Below are 20,988 nucleotides of genomic sequence, written 5' to 3'. Positions count from 1 at the left end.
GTTACAGCAGAAATTCCTTACCAATACATTTCTTCATGAATGCGTTTGTAACACATCTCAGAAAGAGGTGTTTCCCTAGGAAACAAATGTGATGAGGTCATTTGGAAAAGTGGCTATGGCCGTTTTTAGCCCAAGGAGTGTTGGATTCAGAATCATGGAAAAAACCCTAGTCTGACCTCTCATATGTTACTTAAAGTAGAATGACATTTTGCCTGCATATAGTTTGTTAATGGTACCCCAACTTTCAGCAGCTGTCACAGATTGTCCTAGGGAAACTGAATTTCAATCTTTGTTAGATGTGTTACTACTACACACCTTTACAAACACATTGGTAAGGTACTACAGAATTTATTCCCAGATTTTATGAATGTGTTCTCTGAGCTCTCTGATCACCTGTGTGACTGTTACCGTTTACCGTCACGCTGGTTCTGAGGGTGTGACATGAGGTCAACTAGTAGAACAAATATTGTAGCTAAATAAACGTTAACATTATCAAATTAGCATGCAGTAAATATATCTTTGATGTCGAGCAGAAACCACCTATCTATCGTCACAAAACAGCACCAAAAGTAGCAGATCTACAAGATCAAAATGTGGACATGAAGCGACGCGTTTTCAGCTTGTAGATCTGTGTACTCTTTTGAATTTGAATCCTGAAAAGTAACAGTTTTGGACGACATGTCGGATTGACCACTTAAGCCCTATGTATACTTAGTTGTACAATAGGTGGCGTGCAAAAATACAGAAAATAGCAGATTTACAAGCTCAACTGTTTGAGCTCGTAGACCTGCATTTTCCAATATAAAAAATGTTAATCGTATAATTGAGGTAAAACGTTTTAAATAGTCGTGATATTGATTGGAAGCCACCGATGCACACAGTTGAGCTGCAAAACTATTGTAATAATGAGGCTGTGTATGTGTACTGTATGTCACTCTGTCCACTCAATACACTGTATCATCGTAAAATCATTCACAACACAATGCTATGGAACTACATCGAAATGTGATGGTCAAAGGTTAAGATCAACTATGCATCAATGTACAGGCAGACAGGCACACACATACAGTATCCACAACACACACCGTGTGTGTGTGTGTGTGTGTGTGTGTGTGTGTGTGTGTGTGTGTGTGTGTGTGCGTGTGCATGCATGAACACCACAGGTGTCATAGCAACCAGGGCCAACAAGGACCACTGTCACACACAGAGTTTACCCATGAGGCACCGGGAGATGAGGAGAAACCTCCCAAAAGGCCTTACATTCATCAGCAGGGGTGACTAGTGCCACTGTCTGCCGAGCACAAGAGGTGACCTGTTCAAACGCAAAGACATCCACCGCAACACAAATGACACTTCACCATTTTAAATAGCTTCTCAAAGACCCGTAAACATTTTTGACGCGTTTCGGGGTGTGCGTGACGTCGTTTTCAAGATTGATTTCCACCAATACTAATTCTCACACATGAGAACCTGAAGCGCGGGGCTTGTTTGGGCGAACACTCTGCACATGACTTCTAAATGTGACTAATGGCATAATTTGCAAGTCAGAAGTTAGCCCCAGAATGTCTGGGGGAGGCATAATGAAAGATCAGTGTTTTAAGGGCTGTGCACCACCAACACACGGCTTCATTGACGCGTTCAAGCCAGAGCTACACCAACGTGTTTTATACGTGGCTTTTCAAAAATATGATCGTGTGTAAATTCTATCTGCTACCACGGTGGGACTCCCAGGGGTCCATGCGGGGGGTTCCAGGTGGACCCAAGCTAAATTTGTCTGTTAAAAAATAGCACATGGGTCCGGACGGGTAGCTCAACCGTCTGGGCAGTGGGCACCTAGCCTGCCAAACCGGCCGGGCGGCGTGCCACGGGTTCGACTCCTTTAAAAAAAAGGAAATAGCACATGTACAAGCTCAGAGCGTGTCTCTTTGTGCCATGCTGTGAGCTTGTACATCTATTTTTGAATATTATTTTTAAATCTTGAACATATTGGAAAATCTTCTCTTCTAGGGGTCCCTGGCAGAAAACCTTTTTGTTCCATGGCCAAATACATATCAATTTGGGGGTCCTTGACATGAAAAGGTTTGAGAACGACTATACAGAACCATGTACACCAGGAAGTGGGAACACAACTGCGCACACAAGTTAGGGTTACGGTTAGGGTTAAATGTTGTAGGACTCGAGAATCAGCAGTTCATGGATAGGCTTCACTTGTTAATTGTTTGATAATAAAACAATTCATCGTAATAAATCACACTTATGGAGTCAGAATGTATTATAAACAGCCCTCCTGTCATTTCATAATCACAAGTAATGCATTACTGTCATCGGGTTGAATAGCAACATCAATTGGAGGCTTTGGAACTTTCCAAAAGCATGGTACGCCCACAGTAAATTCCGCGCACGGATGCGTCTGGTGTAGTCCCAGTGTCAGCCGAACTCAAGTAGCTCACGCACACGGACACGCACACACAGTCTTTGTGTCCAAGACCCTTGAGTTTTAGAAGTATGTAATTCTCTGTACATGAACACGATCACACACACACACACACACACACACACACACACACACACACACACACAAAGTGTCTGTCTAAGATCCCTCTGTCTGCCCCTCTGAGAGGTTTCGCCTGGATTGTGGAAGTTTCCGTGAGGCTAGAGCCCCGTCTACAGTAATATAGCCATCTTGTTCTTATTAGCAGAGAGAGAGCGAGAGAGAGAGAGAGAGAGAGGAAAGGGAGAAGTAGAAATGGGGAGGTCAGACAGAAAGGGAATGGGAGGGAGAGAGGGGTAGGGGTTGGAATAAATGAGGTCATCTTATATACAGTACACTCAATGAAGGAGGCTGGGTGGGGGGCCTGGGGGCATGTTACAGACTTACTTTATATTTACTCATACTATTTATTCATGGCCAAACACTCTAAAATGAGCCATAGATATAGTATGTACTATGCATGTCCATATTTACCAGATATACCGAGGTACATTATAGCTACTAAGACGGTACCATGGATGTCAGAAGCGATGCAAGTCATGGGTCGGGTTAGGATTTATATACACTCTTTAAATGCCATCAACCCATAATCACCAGGTTACTCATCAAGACCAGTAAAGCCTACTGGCTCCTTTATATGGTCTTGATAAGTAACCTAATGGTTGAAAACACTCAAATCATCTAATTTATACTGGCTTAGAGGCACCAACTTGAAGTGACGCTCCGCCAACTCATGATGCAATCTCCCGAACACACAAGAGACTCTGTGTACTGTCTTGCTCAGACCCGTGGGCCGACAGATACAGAATACAGATCTATATTCATGTTTTTTGGGTTCTCTGAAACCGTTTCACGTCCATCTGAATTGCCATTCAGCACTGCACACCTCGGAGATCATACGAGAGACACACGCCAAGTTTGGTCTGTCACTTTCCAGGTTGCATGAGCCACAGAGTGACTGAGAGAATGCTCATATATTTATTGAAAGATGATACAATGACGCGATGCGAGAGTAGTAGAATATACTTTGTCATTATGTTCATCCAGTCGTCAATTGCCTAGTTCAAAATTAAATGTATTTATTATTTGAGCGGTGCAGACTGCAGACACTCCAATGCAAAGCTCTGTCTGTCCGTCCGTCCGTCCGTCCGTCCGTCCGTCCGTCCGTCCGTCCGTCCGTCCGTCCGTCCGTCCGTCCGTCCGTCCGTCCGTCCGTTTGAACACGGAATAAACTCATATGATTGGACATCAGATGTCATCATTGTGATGAAAGGCACCCCTCACTTCACACGAGTGTGATTTTATTATATATATTTGAGGGGAGCTATCCCTTCCAACATCTGGCTTTTGGGAATAATTTTATATAATAATACAATTGTAGAAACATTAATGGCAGCCGAGTCTATGGACTTATGACGTAAAAAAAAAACAGCACGCCACATGACTTCATATGGCAGCCAAGGCTATGGATTTGTTTAGGCCGGGTACTACAGTATGTTTAAAGAAGTGAGATGCCCCTCGCTTTACATGAGTCTGTTTTCATTTGTATACATGTATCTTATTTCTCTAATCTGACCCGTACCTATACTGCGTTGTAGGCTTACTGCATCACCCGCATTCCCCCACAGGGCTCAATAAAGGTCCATCTGTCTATCTTAACATACTGAAATGCTTTCTGATGCTGAGACGTTAAGGACAGAACAGGAGACTAGTCTGGAGCAATCTCCTGTCCTCGAGGCTTATTTAACCTCTTGGCCCCACCTGTCTGTCTATCTCTGTGTCTGTCTGTCACCGCTAGAGAGTAACCACAGCTATATACAGCTCTGGCAGCTTAATGAGGATGAGGAGACACGGGAATGTACACGCACGCACGCACGCACACACAAAATGTGTCGGACCATTAAGCGTGGAACAAAACCACCCACAAAACCACTCAAACACTCACAAAACACTCATTAAAGGAGAATTCCATGCTAGAAGTCTTTCTTACCTTTCTTACCTTTCTTTGTAGTCGTTACGTCCCCACCAAAGAGGTCCAGGTGTTTTTTTGTGCAAAAGCTCCTTATTGGCTATTTCCCCTACCATAAGCCCTCAATGAATTACATTGAATGGGAATTGAATGGGGCTATAGGGTGTTGTGCTAATTTGCTTATTTCCATCGAAATAAGTAGTAAAGTGTGCCGCTTGGGATATTATTTACATTATGAAGAGAGGATATATACAAAAAAATTATAATTTTGAGCGATGGAAATAAGCGAATTAGCACAACACCCCATAGCCCCATTCAATTCCCATTCAATTCAATGCAATTAATTTAGGGCTTATGGTAGGGGAAATAGCCAATAAGGAGCTTTTGCACAAAACCTGGACCTCTTTGGTGGGGACGTAACAACTACAAAGAAAGGTAAGAAAACCTTTTAGTATGGAATTCTCCTTTAAGATCTATTCCATAATAAAATGACTCTCCCTCCCTCCCCCCCGAGTGTTTACCATAACTCCGGGCACCAGACTGACAGATGCAGACAGTGATGGAGGAGTGGTGGACACAGCTGAGACACACGGACGCAAACGCAGTCGCACACACACTACTGTCCATACCACTCACACTTGGTCTGACACATTTTGCATACTTTTCTTCTTTCATCTATTGTATGCATTTGCACACTTCTATGTGAGATCATTGACACACACACACACACACACACACACACACACACACACACACACACACACACACACACACACACACACACACACACACACACACACACACACACACACACACACACACACACACACACACACACACACAGTAGGGTTATATGACTTCACAGCAGGAGAGCCTGTCACCAAACACCTAGGATATGTCAGGATGTGTGTGTGCTCGCAACACAGTGTTTGTGCTTGCGTACAGTGTAGTGTACGCATAGAGAAGATGACGAAACAGAGCAAGAATGTGCATGTGAAGATGGAAAGAGACGGAGAGAAAAAGGAGGCACAAGAGTGTGTGTGTGTGTGTGTGTGTGTGTGTGTGTGTGTGTGTGTGTGTGTGTGTAACTGCAATGTGCAGAGGACAATGTCATCGTCGCCCACACAGAGAAAGATCTTCAGAGCATTGATGCTTTTGCCGGAGCATACAAGCTCCTGGGATTGGCCATGAACGTGAACGTGAAAAAGACCACCAGACTCCTCCATATAACACAACCAACAATAACAATCAACAACGTAGTCCTTGAAAACGTGGACCAATTCCCCTACCTGGGTAATTCCCTGAAGAAGACCTCCTAGGTCAAAAACGTTGATTCTTGTCACAACGAAACGTTGGATTCTTGTCAATAAATATACAGCATCGTGGCTATGAGTGTGCGTCTTTTTCTTATTTTTCGTTGTTTACTGCCTTAGGCCAGCACCTCCCCAACACTGGTGTGCGCCCTTCCCTGTTTTGTCTAGCCCTACCTGGGTAAGCCACCTCTCCCCAAGGGCAGACATTGACAGCGAAGTACACCATCGCATCTGCTGTGAGGGTGGGTCTTTTGCAAAGCTTCATAGAAGGGTCTTCGAAAACTCTGACCTGCTGGCAAAGAGGCAGTTATCCTGCCCACGCTCCTATATGGTGCAGAGACATGGACCACCTACAGCAGACACATAAGAGCCCTGGAGTCCTACCAACAGAGGTGCCTGTGTAAAAATCTGCACAACAAATGGAACTAGAGGCACACAAATGTCACAAGTGTGCTTGAGGAGGCAAACAGCATTGGCAGCACCATCATCTTAAAACACCAGCTCAGATGGACAGGGCATGTTGTGTGAATGTCAGACACTCGCCGTCCTAAACTCTACTCAGAGCTAGCGACTGGTCAGAGAGCTCCGGAGGTCAGAAAAAGCCATTCAAGGACAACATCAGGATCAACCTCAAGCAATTTCACATAGCTGGGAAGACCTTGCTCAAAACAGAAGCGCATGGAGGAATGCTTTACATGAGGGAGCCATATTCCACGAACGCAATCTCCGCCAGGCTGCCACAGTCAAACGACAGCAACGAAAGGAGAGACTTCATACCAATGCCCACACTGCACAAAAGTGTGTGGTACCAGAATTGGACTTTTCAGTTATCTGAGGACCCACAATAAGGACCCCGCAGGAGAACCATCATACACCAAGTGATCACAGATGATGGTGTGTGTGTGTGTGTGTGTGTGTGTGTGTGTGTGTGTGTGTGTGTGTGTGTGTGTGTGTGTGTGTGTGTGTGTGTGTGTGTGTGTGTGTGTATATATGAGCAAAGGATTAGTCAATGAGTGGCAGAAAAAAGCTAAAGTGAGCAAGGAAATGCATGCGTGTGTGTGTCTTTATGTCCATATCTGACTGACACACACACACACACACACACCATCTGTCCCTGGCATCTCTCTTTCTGATATTTATGTCATTCTCTGTCGTTTACACACACACACACACACACACACACACACACACACACACACACACACACACACACACACACACACACACACACACACACACACACACACACACACACACACACACACACACACACACACACACACACACACACACACACACACACACACACACACACACACACACACACACACACACACACACACACACACACACACACAGGTCAGAACTGTAGCAGCTGTCACATGCAGCAGGAATGTCACTTTGTTCGTCTTTCTATGTCTCCATTTCCTCAATTCAATCCATCTATCATTATCTCTCACACGCAATCTGTTCTTCTAATCTAATTGACACCAATGGTGGATAAAAGAAATAAAGCTGTCCATTTCAATTCAGACAACAGTAACTATGATGGATGTTTCACAGAGGGCAGAGTTCAGGAATCAGGATGCATAGACACACACACAATTCATACTGTATCTACACACATGCAAGGCTTACATGATCTCACACACACACACACACACACACACACACACACACACACACACACACACACACACACACACACACACACACACACACACACACACACACACACACACACACACACACACACACACACACACACACACACACACACACACACACACACACACACACACACAGTGCCAGAAGAGTGTGGGTGAGTCACAGTGGATAAGAGGCTGTCCTAAGCCATCTGTCCTGATGGCGCCACAGTCAGCCTGCTATTCAGAGACAGCGTTAAGATGTAAACACAAGGGAGCAGTTTGCTGTCTCATGGTCAAGTTCACTGGTCCTGTGTGACTGACTGATGCTTATTCCTGACCTTACCTCCACTGTTAGGGTCTGACCATAGGTGAATCAATGGACCAAATATGCAGTCGTTTATGGTCTAAACCAGGGGTGTCAAACTGGCCATCCGCAGGCCGCAAAGTTCCGATGCGGCCCGGCCCACCCCACGACATGGTTTAAAACAGTAAATTAACACTACCTCTAACAAGGACACTGCTGTGAGAACAAAAAGCGCTGATTGAATGGAATGTTTGGAATGTTTAGGAGATGATTCTAACAAAACTTGTCTGTCTGTCTCTCACTCTCTCTCGCCCTCTCTCGCTCTCGCACACATGAGATGACACATACCTGCAATATGCGAACTGCACTCACATATTAAGACATTAATAATAATAATGATGTTATATAACTTCTCAGAAACTGGTCCCTGATATTCAGGTGTCTGGAAGCAGCAAGTGAAAACAAGACAGGTGAAATTTCATGCTGGTTACCCATTTAAATTTAGCTATTTTTGAAAAAATAAATAAAAATAAAATGTTTTTAAAACTTTTTTTTATTATTTTATTATATTATTATTTTTTGACGCATTAGTTGTTATTGTTATTCACTGATATTTTATAAATGTTACATTTCTTGTTCATCTCTTCAATAAAAAAGCATGCATAAACCAAGTCATTTAACTAATTACAAATTAAAATGGAGACAGTATTTGGAATTTAATTATTCTATTTTCAAATGGTTTATTGGGGCTCTTAAACAAGAATAGCATCTCTCATACCAAATTTCTGTTAGGCTACACAATTTGTAAAGTCATATACTGTAGACTAGCTATAGAGAGAAACAAAGCAAAGTGACAGCTGTGTAAGCCGTGGCCAGGAACATTAGCATAAGGTTGACCATGGCCTCACTTACGATATGAAAATGTTTGCTTAGACATGTTTAGACATGCTTAGAAGGCTGGGGAATTGGGAATTGGCTTTACTAAATTGGGACTTGAAGGGGAGAAAATGTTTTCCGTCTTGAAGGGACATGTTTTGCACAATAACATGTATTTTCATTATGTCTGCCCACGATCTCTGTGATTCATACAGTATGTTTGTTTACCTCAGTCACTGATACTAAAATCTGATTTTATTTTTTCTATGAACCTGTGACTTGACACCCATACTGTTATAAAACGAACATAAAAAGATTTTGAAAAGAAGACATGCTTAGACATGTTTCACTTCAAATTTAATTGTTCTACTTTCAAATATTTTATTGGGGTTCCTTAATTCATCATTTGTTTTTAATGTCAATAGTCTTCTTCATAATATATTTTTAAGTGATTTACTGTAGTTATAGCAGTGACTGAGACAATAGACTGAATGTGTGTGAGCGCGCATACATGCAAAATTTCACAGCAATTGGATGCTGTGTTCATGATTTAATTTGAAAAAAGTTGAAATACGGAGATACAAGGTTTCTGCCTGACAGCAACGATGCCCTCTGTGTGTGTGTGACAGAGAGAAATATGGTCATGGAAAAGAGACAGTTTCAGTGGCTTATATCTTTAAATGTTCATCAGGAGAAACTTCTCACCCATTACCGAGTTAATACAGGTGTGTTCCATTACTATTGTTTATGTAATGTTTTCTTAGTTTTTCGTGTTTCAAAGATGCAAATTCAATGTTTTCTGTGGCAGTTAGTATCTCTTTAAGGAATACAGGAAGTGGGAAGCAAAATGTTTTGTCACGTGACACCGGTCATGTGACTTCTGAGACGGGCATAAAGGCACAGACAGAGAACAGATCAGTTATGTTCCGCCTGTTGTGTTGTATACTCTGCAAACACCCTGCTTACAACTTCTCCCAGTCGTAGCACTGCTGGTATGTATTGTCCTCTTTTGATTTAGTCTGATTGTCGTTCATTATTTTGTATGGAAAATATGCTTTGTGAAGACCTATCAAGTACTCAAAGTTGATTTACTTAAAACTAATTTAAAGCAACAGTGTATTTATGAAGAAAAAAAGTATTAAGTACTAAAGTCAATAAAAGTTGAGCATGGGTTGAGAAACATGGACCTCAGCTGGGCAAAGCTATTTTAAAAATGTGGGTTTATTTGAGCGGGGTTTTGATGGAAGGGAGAAAGCAAACGTGCTCTCTTATCTCTAAACTGGTTGGGAAGTGCATTCCAGAGGGGGAGGGGCAACAACACCACTGCTCAAAGTAGGAAAGCCTCCACAGGTTTCCCTCCCTTTTCAAAACTGCCCTAATGTCCTAAGGCTAAAGGGACACAGTATTGTGTCATTTAATACATACATTTGGAGATTAGATTTCAGGAATTATGCTTGAAAATGTTTACATGTAGTATTCCAAGTAGATTAATCCACAGAGCGCTGCCTGTAGTTGCAGTTTCGTTATTACGGCTCTGTGGATTTGTCTATTCATAACGAGAGCGGAGCAATTTTTTACCAATGAATCACAGTCAACTTTAAAACACACCCTGCACGCGCACACGCACACGCACACACACACACACACACACACACACACACACACACACACACACACACACACACACACACACACACACACTCTCCCATATTATCAGATCTTTGAGATAAAGAAAGCAAAACTAAACTCATTCCTTTTGTCATTTGTTTGTTAGTCAGGCAGGCAGGCAGTTGTAAAATGGCACAGCAAGGAGTTCAACTGGACCAGGATCAGTTCAGCTGTCCCATCTGTCTGGATCTACTGAAGAATCCAGTGACGGTTCCCTGTGGGCACAACTACTGCAGTAGGTGCATCGAGCAACACTGGGATCAGGATGCTGAGAGAGGGAGATGGAGCTGTCCACAGTGCAGACAGACGTTCAACCCGAGGCCTGTTCTGAAGAAAAACCACATGTTGGCGGATGTGGTAGACAGAGTGAAGGAGACGGCACTCAAGGCTGTGCCCCCTCCTCACTGCTATGCTGGACCTGGAGATGTGGCCTGCGATTGCTGCACTGGAAGAACACAGAAAGCCGTGAAGACCTGTCTTCAGTGTATGGTCTCGTACTGTGACGCTCACCTCCAGCCTCACTATCAGTGTCCTGCCTTCAAGAAACACGAGCTGATCAAAGCCACCTCCAAGCTTCGGGAGAACATCTGTTCTTGTCACAACGAGGTGAAGAAGGTTTTCTGCCGTACTGACCAGCAGTGTATCTGCTTACTGTGCTCCATGGAAGAGCACAAAGGCCACGATACGATCTTGGCTGCGGCAGAAAGGACTGAGAGACAGAACGAGCTCGATAGGAGTCAGCAAGAAATCCAGCAGAGACTTCAGGAGAGAGAGAATGACTTGACAGTGCTTCACCAGGAGGTGAAGTCCATCTATGTCTCCGCTGACAGAGCAGTGGAGGACAGTGACACCATCTTGACTGAGCTGATCTCTTCCATTGAGAAAACACGATCGGAGGTGAGGGAGCTGATCAGGGACCAGCAGAAACGTGAAGTGACTCGGGTTAAGGAACTGAGGAAGCTTGTGGAACAGGAGGTTACTGAGCTGAGGAGGAGACATGCTGAGCAGGAGCAGCTCTCTCGCACAGAGGATCACATTCATTTTCTACACAGTTACACCTCACCCCCAAAGATCAGTGAATGTACAGGCGACATAATCGGCAGAAACGTCCGCGCTCTGAGCTACTTTGAAGATGTCACCGTGGCTGTGACGACGGCGAGAGGCAAACTAGAACACATTCTTAAAGAGGAAGGCACAAACATTTCGGAGACAGTATGTCGAGTGGACGTTCTTCTGTCAAAACCAACAAATCCAGAGACCAGAGCGGACTTCTTAAAATATTTCCGTCCGATCACACTGGATCCAAACACAGCACATCAATACCTGTCTCTGTCCGAAGGGGACAGAAAAGTAACGAGGGAGAGTGAAACGCAATCACATCCTCATCACCCAGAGAGATTCAGTGAGATGTATCAGGTTCTGAGCACAGAGGGTCTGACTGAACGCAGTTACTGGGAGGTGGAGTGGAGCGTAAATGCTCACATAGCAGTCGCATATAAAGACATCGGCAGAACGGGATCCGCCGACGAATGTGGATTCGGATCCAATGACAAAAGTTGGTTTTTACAGTGTTATTCTGGTATGTACGCGGGAGGTTATATTTATAGCCACCAAAATACCGGTTCTCATGTCCCTGGCCGTGTGATCTCCAGAATAGGCGTGTACCTGGATCACAGCGCAGGTACTCTGTCCTTCTACAGCGTAGAACACCCAGACACCATGACTCTCCTCCACAGAGTCCAGACCACATTCACACAGCCCCTCTATCCTGGATTTTGGCTTTCATCGTTTTATGGAGGTGAAGCTGAATTTTGTAAACTCAAGTAGATCATATTTTTGGATCGTCTCTTATGACTCCCAAATACAGGGTCAACATTATTACCCTCCTAAAAGTAGACCGTTTCTGTTGACTAAATCACTATATCATTTGTAAAGCAGAATTATTTCTTTGGCGCCAAGGTCTGTCACTCATTTTCAAAAGAGTTTACAATATTTCAAAATTCTATAGAAAAAAGGATTTATTTTAGAAGATGCTGTCTTTCATCCCAATGAGTGGTTCTCTGTTCAATCTAACATGTAAGTGTAGACTTTTAAGTAAGACAATGTGCCTGTATGTTTGGTGGTGGGGTTCTAGGAGAGCTGAAATCTTTTGAATAAAACAAAGTTCTCCAAACCAAGTGTGTGTGTGTGCGTGTATGTGTGTGTATGTGTATGTGTATGTGTATGTGTATGTGTATGTGTATGTGTATGTGTATGTGTGTGTGTGTGTGTGTGTGTGTGTGTGTGTTCGTGTGCATGCATCCTGAGCACTCTGCATACTGGTCACTATTACTAAACCTTTGCTTAGACATGAGGTAACCCCAAAGCCCTCTCCCATCCAGCCCCCACCCTCCCTCCTCCTCCACTGTGTCCCACTCACTCTGTCCTTGTCGTCGGCCACGTCACAGAGGACATCGTCCAGGTCCAGGATGCCACCGTCACTGTGCTCCAAGCGGTGGACCTGCAGCCAGTAGCCAGAATCCTGCAGGACAGGGACAGAGGTGGACACCAGGGTTACTTATTACACTTAGTCAACACAACAAATAACCAATAAACAAAAATGATACAGGATGGATTCTAAATGTACTAATAGTAACAAAAATCATAAAGAAAATTTGCTTAGTTGTAGTCTTTGTCAAGCCAATATAAGCCTTTGTCAAGGCCATTTTCACTACTTTTGAAAACAAATATCTGAGATTAGTTTTTTTTTATCTTAACCCCGTCTACCCCATATCATATATTGAAAATGGTGAAATAGTGAAAACTAAATAATCAGAAGTGTAATAACCTTGATAGAGAGAGGGAACAGAGGCATGGAATTGAAGGATGGAATGTGGGGAGGAAGGAAGGAAGGAAGGAAGGAAGGAAGGAAGGAAGGAAAACAATTAGCATTATTAGATAGATGATACATCTGTGTATCCTCAATCTTGCAAAGCTGATGGAGGTACAGTAGGTAGATGAAGGATAGTTGGCAGATGAATGAAACCAAAAACAACATGTCAAATCACCACCCGTTGTGTATGTTCAAGTGTGTTTTGAGCTCCTCAGGCAAAACATTACAAAGACCACAGCGATTACGAAAGATAAAAGAGAGAGAGATCCTCCTCAAATGGTTTGACATTTGGCATTTGGGAAGACATGCAAAGACCCCACACAGAAAGGGGGTAACATGACAACTCGATTAAGTTTGCGTGTGGAGAAAGTGTTATTATTATGAGAGAGAGTGTATGTGCACCTCTGTACAGTATGTGCACATGTCACATCTGACAGGGAATGAGTCACAACATGGCAGTGGAGCTTAATCCACTGGTTGCCAAACACTGGCTCGGGACCTGTTTGTGCGTCATGGACATGTATTTATGGGCCCCTTAAATTATTATTTCAAAAAAAATAAAAATGTGTTCATGAATTAAAAAACTAATTCAATGATTTATTTCCAGTAATAAAGAAATGAAAGTGAAAGAAATGAAAGAAATCCCATAAATTAGAAAACAAATAGTCAATCTACCAGCTCACAAGGCAGCACAAAGCGATGCGTTGTGAGCTTGTAGATGAGCTATTCTCACTAGCTTGGGTCCAAGCTAAAACGTTTGGGAACCAATGGGTTTATCTCCACAAATGCATGGGTGCATGACACACGCAGTCACGCACCCATGCTTTTTAGTTTTTTCCACAGCCATTCATATATAACTAATCAATAGAATAATCCCTAAAATAGTTGTAGCCGTACATCTGTTGATGGACAAGAAGTGTGTGTGTGTGTGTGTGTGTGTGTGTGTGTGTGTGTGTGTGTGTGTGTGTGTGCGCACGCATGTAGCATTCCGCAGGCCCCTGTTGGTCTAGTAAAAATAGCTCAGAGTAAATATCACAGTGCCACACCTTACAGAGAGTTATTAGTAATGCTGTAGTAAACAAGGTTATAGGGTGGCACTACTGGAAAACATCACACACTGTTATTTAATTGCTTGCGCACACACACACACACACACACACACACTTAATCACATACACACAAGACAACACAATAATGACATCACATTCTGCATGCTATATACAGACATGAAATAGTGTACATTACAAAACACAAAGATACTGAGAGACGCTGTATGCGTCACTCAGATCATGTGCACACATGATGTGACATAGCAACATAGCTCTTATGACTGATAGTTATGCCAAGCTATTTGTGGCCTACAACGACACACACAGTAAATAAGAACCTCTGAACTGCCCTGAATAGAGACTCTGTCTCCGCGCACGCGCGCGCACGCACACACACACACACACACACACACACACACACACACACACACACACACACACACACACACACACACACACACACACACACACACACACACACACACACACACACACACACACACACACACACACACACACACACACACACACACACACACACACACACACACACACACAGTTCGGTAGACCATAATCCACCGCAGTGATCAGGGACATGCAGACCTGGAGTCAGATCACAAGAGCACATCAAGGAGGCGCGCTCGCGCTGCAGCCATCAGTTTGGCCGATCTGGAAACGGGCCAAAAACAACTCGCACGAGGGGATACTCTCCCTGGCTCCGGCAGGACAGACAACAGAGCAACAGACAGGGGAATACCTCCCATGTAGGGGAATACCTCGCTGCCCTGCTGTACGAGTGCAGCCAGTCACACACCTGCGTCACACAAGCGGAGCAGTCCATTGGTTCTTCTAAACCTTTCCTGGATCAGGGCCCACTTGAGAATCGGCCCACCCATCCGAGCCTTTCGGCTGGGTTGTTAAGTGGTCAGATGGCCGTGTGCATTCTCAGAGCATGTTTATTTTAATGACCAATCAGTCAATACAGTGAGCTTTTTTTATTTTTGAACTGGTCAAAGTTCACCAATGTTGAACTGCACACTTCAGAGTGCTGCACCAAAATGCCACAACCAGACGATCCACCCGCTAGCTCCCATGAGATAGATGTGAACGGGACACTGACACTTCTGGTGTGAAGCATACGTGTGACTGTGCCCTTATGGAGAGACAAGCAATTTTGTTTTCATAGGGAAAAAAATTAAAGCACAGCAGGAAAAGTGGCATAGGAGCCGAGCGGGAGTGAACCGTGAATATGGATAAACCAATAAGAGTGCAGCGGGGCATCGCTTGGTGACGTCAGTGTTCTCCGCTGCGTTCTACTGGGATGGGGAGGGGAGGAGGACGGGGGGGGAGGGGAGGAGGACGGGAGCTTGGGGAGCAGAGGCGGGCTCATAGGTTGGTGAACCAATAGGAAGTCGGCGTCGGTTTGTTGCGCCCCTCTGTGCCCAGAAAAGCATTAGTCTCTTTCAGGCTACACACAGGGGGATACCCCAGCTCCAAAAACTAGTGTGAGACCAACGCAGCCAGGATTATGGGCTATAATTCCCCGTCTAGGTTACTGTGCAACGCATCATATAGCTCCCATTACCTGTGCAATAGTGCAAGAGTCCAGAAGGCAATACATTAACATTAGTTTACAGTAGGACAAACAGGAAGTACAGTGACCCAGTAGGAAGTTTAAAACAAAAAGGGGAAAAGGTAAATAACAGACAGGCCGCCATTCAAATTACAGTACCTATGCTTAGGCATTCACATACTCTAAATATGTTATCTAAGTCAATGTTCAAACAGCTGAATCTGGCCCAATAGAGCAATAACGTGATGTCAGGACTCAGGAGGACTGGAATAAGTCCACCCAGTGACCCTGGTAAACTCACCCAAGCTCCTTATAAACAAATACAAGGATGCTTAAATCATCAATTTGCATTTAATGTCACAGTTACAGTAGAGGTGTCCCGAGCATTATACCACGTACAGTGAATACAGTATGTACAACTAGCAACTTCCTCCACTCGTCATGTCATGATTCTGAAATTTTTTAGCAGCTAATCAGAGACCCTTTCCCATTTTAAGTCATTTCCATACAATCAATAGAATGTCAATGACCCATAGCCTGTAAGGTTTGGTCAACTCTCAGAGGTACAGACCTTCACAGGTCCATTTGGAACCCCTTCAAGGATCCCTGGACCGCACTTTGAGAACCACTGGTGGGTAGTTAGTATGTAAATAACTGATGTTGTCCCTTATCTGTTGCCCTACATTTCACACCTGTGAGTAATTGAGCCCAGAAAAGATAAAGTGCAAGGTCCACTGCAGGTTACAGATTAAAGTCTCTAGAGGCTTGTTCGACCAACGACCAAATGCACTGAGACAGTGAAGAAGAGGCATGATGGCCACAGTGGCTGCAGGCCAGGGCATGTTATCTTCCGAGGGGCACACGGCCAAAGTGAGGGGCAACGGCGGTCATGGCCGCCGTGAAATTCCTGCCCTTCCAACAGGTGATGAATAACAGCTGACAGAAACTGTCTGTATAATAAATCTGTGTCTGTAGATCTCTCCTTTGTATGTGTGCATGTGTGCTTGCGTGTGTGCGTGTGTGCAATGCATGCTCCACAGACAGACCTGGCAATTACAGGGCTGACTCATAGAGTACAATTTGAGCTAATCCATTTGACGCGTTTTGGCTGAACGCCCGATCAATCTCAGACATTTCCCAGCCTATACCGACACCTAAAGCCCAACAGCTGTAACCGCATGCTGGATTAATGAAATGGACAACCAAAATAACGCATCTCCTGTGTCACCAAAAAGTACTGTTTGTATAGCATACACTTTAATAGCATCTGTGGGTATTCTTATACTCGTCGTGAAATCTGAACCGGGGTCCTGATCTGTGACCGCTGAAAACACAGCTGGCAACAGGAGAGACGAGACATTCAAGCGATGTTGAAACAACCGCAAGGAGAGCTTTTGTTTCACTCGTGTCATTATAGAATTCAAAGCTAAAAATGTCTGCCTGGGTGACAGACATGGGTTGGCTCCCGATCATTAGTGTTAGGTTTACAACACGACTGCAGTTGAGGCGACATCAAACATAAGAAGGATTTTTGAGAACACAGACAAATCCTCAATTTGTAGTTTTGTACACTCACAGAGTTAAATGAACCCTCAGGATTGTTTTAAGGCTTCCACCCAGTCCTGGTTTACACAAGGCCTCTTCCTGAGGGTCCATGACCTTATTTGTCATGGGGAATACAGAGGACTTTTGGGCCCAGACCAAAAGATACGTTGGTTCAGGGTCACTGAGCTGCAGTCAATGAGGGCAGGCTGCATGCCCTGCTGAGCAGAGGGAGAGAGAGAGAGCATTGGAGTATAGAGTTGGTTCCAGGCCACAGAGAAGTGAGACACTAGAGAGTAATTTGTTTGTGCATGCTTGCCATCTCATTTCTCCCAATTCTTCTGGATAAAACTAATTTCAGTGTTATCTAGTCTGTCCTAATGAAGGTCTAAGCAACCGAAACGTGAACAAATAAAGAGCAAAACATTGTTGGCAAGTGTCTGACAGTGTGCGGGACCTCTTCTTTGTCTTTCAAAGATACCCTTCAGTGTTATTTAGTCACCCATCTCTTGTTCTCTCCCTCCCTCACGCAAACACACGTCCTAATATATCCCTGTGACTAATCTACCCCTACATGGCACTTTCGCTCGCTTCTTTCCTTTCACCTCCATTGCATAAACAGAGTGCAAAACCATGGCTCACACACACACACACAGAGACATTTCTTATTCACTCAACTGCGGCAATAGATGTGGTCCAGGGAGACCTCGTCTGTCTACCCTACGCAGCACTCTCTGCAGCCATGCGGAGGCCCTGCTGGATCAAAGACCTGTTGTCCTGTCTGTGTATAGCTCCATAATGCAGGTTGATGGCATTTCTACACCCCCCCACTGTGCTACTTTATTGCTGAAAATAAATGCATTTCACTGCAGCTCTACTTTTGCTTCTTGGTCCGTTGTTCTCAACAGGGCAACGTTTGGGAAAGAACTAAACGTATAGTATGTGATATGTTTTGGTTTTCCTTTAAAAACTGAAGCTTTATATTCTGCTGCAAGTAACAGGGATCTCCAAGTTTGAACAGTTAAAGGACCACTTCACCACTTTTCAACATCTCTTCATATTATTGGTCCTCACTAATGTTCATGATAAAACACCACCATTTTTTCCTACTCAGTCTGTGTCTCATAGGAGGGCTTTGGGCAGTTCGGACACCCGTCCACCAGTGACATCATCATTAGGCAGACTTTTTTTTTAAACAAGATTTGTTTTAAAATATATTTAGATTTGTATTATCGTGAGAACGATGGCTTCAACTTTTGCATTGCAACTTATCAGGAAAAGAAAGCCTGCCGTTTCTATTAGCTTGGATTCACCATCGATGATGTCACTGGTGGACGGGTTTCTGAACTGCCCACAGCCTTCCTATGAGACACAGACTGAGTAGGAAAAAAATTGTGGTATTTTATCATGAACATTAGTTAGGACCAATTATAGGAAGAGAAGTTGAAAAGTGGTGAAGTGGTCCTTTAATAAACAAATAAAATACCTTGTGTCCTGCTCTGTATGCGTTAGTGAGGCACAGAGTATTTGTTACCATTTTAATCTGGCAAGGCTAAAGTTGGCACAAGTTCTCAGAGATGTAATGGAACAAATCTGAACAGACCCGTCATCTGGGCTGTGTGAACACACCCATCGAGCTGGCATTTGGAGAACTGCTGCTCACTATTTCAATGTGAGAAGTATGCGCTTCTGTGTGGAGGTCTGAGAGGAAGTTATGTTATATGAAGTGTAAACCTTCTAGCTGCTCCGGCGTGCTGGAACGGACATGCAGTACTTCACTAGTGTTTGCAGAAAGTACTGGTCTGGGTTTAGGGGGTTCCCAGGTTGGGAAATTGCATGGAATTGCATGATGCAATATAAAAAGAATATATGCGCTCACAAAACAAGTTTAAATTGCTAATTTGAATGCAGTCAAACTAACAAAAGCACTTCACCCGCCCTCTTCAATGCTTGGTAAACGATGATAATGCAGCTATTCATTAAAATAAGCCTTTCCTATTTTATGATCCTGGTCTTGTGAGTTGAGCTGGCCAATCCTTTATACTACTAAATAACATGAAGTCCTCATGCCCGTAAGTAACCGTTGATGGTTATGTGGCCAAGACCTCCTCTTCCAGACCCCATTTAAGTGGTCTCAGCTTGGAATCTGCACCTCTACATTACTCTGCTGTGAAAGACAAATCTGTGTGCATGTGGTTTACTTTGAACTTTACTTCACCTGACCATCCTTGACAAATTATGGTACGGTTGCTCCAGTCAAAGCGATACAAATTACCGCAGGTGAGCAAAGCCCAAATGCTCCCACTTCAACGGAGACAATAAGGGTGACTGTGCGCGCTGCTTATCGATGGTTACAAATCCACCTTGAAACACACACGCAGTTCAGTCTTACCAGTGTGAGCAGGGCAGGTTACACAGCGGCACACGTGTCCCACACACACGGTGGGGTCAAAGCAAGGTTGTGACGTGAGGAACAAAAGAGCCATTCACTCCTGTACACTGACACCACAGAGTCGCCATGCGCACGTCTTGGTTTTTCATGAACGCAGGTTTCATGGCCCATTCACTCCTGTACCACACAAGTCACGACACCATGGACAACGTGTGCATGCGTGACAATTTAGTGGGGGTGGAAAGATCAATTATTCATGAATATTCGATAAACCAAAGATGTTACCAACTACAGTTTTTACTAGTCGGTAAAAGTGATGTATCATGGATCATCATCATGTCTAAACTTGTATTACTGCTATTTATTATTATTATTATATATTTTTTTTATATAAATATGGTATCTTTTTGTTTTTCATATTATAAAAAGAAAAGTCAATCTATTATACATTTTGACTGCTGGGCAAATGTAAGATGTTTGTTTGGGTTCAGAACCAACTTGTTGCGAGATTGATTGAATCATGGAAAACAAGAATCATTTAGAATGAATCATTAGTTGCTACACTTTACCATAAATACATTTAGAGTAATTACAGGATTTGGGTTTCAGGAGCTGTCGCAGGTTCAACGAAATCCAAGCACATGAAGTACCTTCAAAGGCAAAGTACATAATCAGAGTAGTTTCCATGAAGGAAGATCCAATAGACAAATTACGTTTCGATTAACACAATAATTAGAAGCTAGACATTGAATTCTTGAAAGTTGAATGCTTGAAAGTTCAAGCATTTCCCAGCACTTTTATTCACTCAAGCCAATTGTTCCTGACCATAAAAATAAGTTAACACCCCTGAATACTGTATCTGCGTGTGCACAGGCACTGTACCTGCAGACAGGCTGCAGTGTACGCCTATGTATGTTTTCATGTGTGTGCGCGCGTGTCTGCGCATGTGTGCGCGCGCGCGTGTGCGTGTGCGTGTGTGTGCGTGTGTGTCTACAGACCGACAGCTTTGTCCTGAGTGGCCAAACATTCCACCTAACGTAAGTGCCAAGGGGAATTCAAGGCCCTGTTCTCCTGCCAACCGTCCTTCTTGCCATTTACCCTGCTTCTGATTTATAAGCATCCAGGTCTTGCCATTTACCCTGCTTCTGATTTATAAGCATTCATGTCCTGCTGGGCTGGGCTGCACGGTCGGGGCAAAAGCTCCGCTCTCTGCACTTATTTATATTCAACCTGTACAGGAGAGGAGAGCGAGGTGACGGGTCGTACAAACACAGCCACGGTAGGACAGCG

General features: G+C 43.8%; 2 protein-coding genes across 6 annotated transcripts in view; one reads left to right on the top strand and one right to left on the bottom strand.

The window, feature by feature from the left end:
* The window catches only part of LOC306943325 (partitioning defective 3 homolog), a 276,695-nt gene that overhangs the window by 213,715 nt on the left and 41,992 nt on the right, over positions 1–20,988 (bottom strand). For all 5 annotated transcript variants that reach the window (XM_079529577.1, XM_079529579.1, XM_079529578.1 and 2 more), the window contains exon 2: positions 12,690–12,791. In XM_079529577.1, coding sequence (XP_079385703.1) covers positions 12,690–12,791 — 102 coding nt within the window. The remainder of the gene's footprint in view (positions 1–12,689; positions 12,792–20,988) is intronic.
* LOC306943327 (tripartite motif-containing protein 16-like) lies at positions 9,539–12,218 on the top strand. Its single transcript, XM_079529584.1, has 2 exons — positions 9,539–9,594; positions 10,377–12,218. The coding sequence occupies exon 2, from the start codon at positions 10,400–10,402 to the stop codon at positions 12,095–12,097; it is 1,698 nt and encodes a 565-aa protein (XP_079385710.1). The 5' UTR covers positions 9,539–9,594; positions 10,377–10,399; the 3' UTR covers positions 12,098–12,218.

Source organism: Electrona antarctica (assembly GCF_951216825.1).
Source record: "Electrona antarctica genome assembly, chromosome: 19".
In the NCBI taxonomy this organism is placed as follows: Eukaryota; Metazoa; Chordata; class Actinopteri; order Myctophiformes; family Myctophidae; genus Electrona; species Electrona antarctica.
Note: the sequence above shows the minus strand (reverse complement) of the source record. Positions and strands in the feature narration are given on the sequence as shown.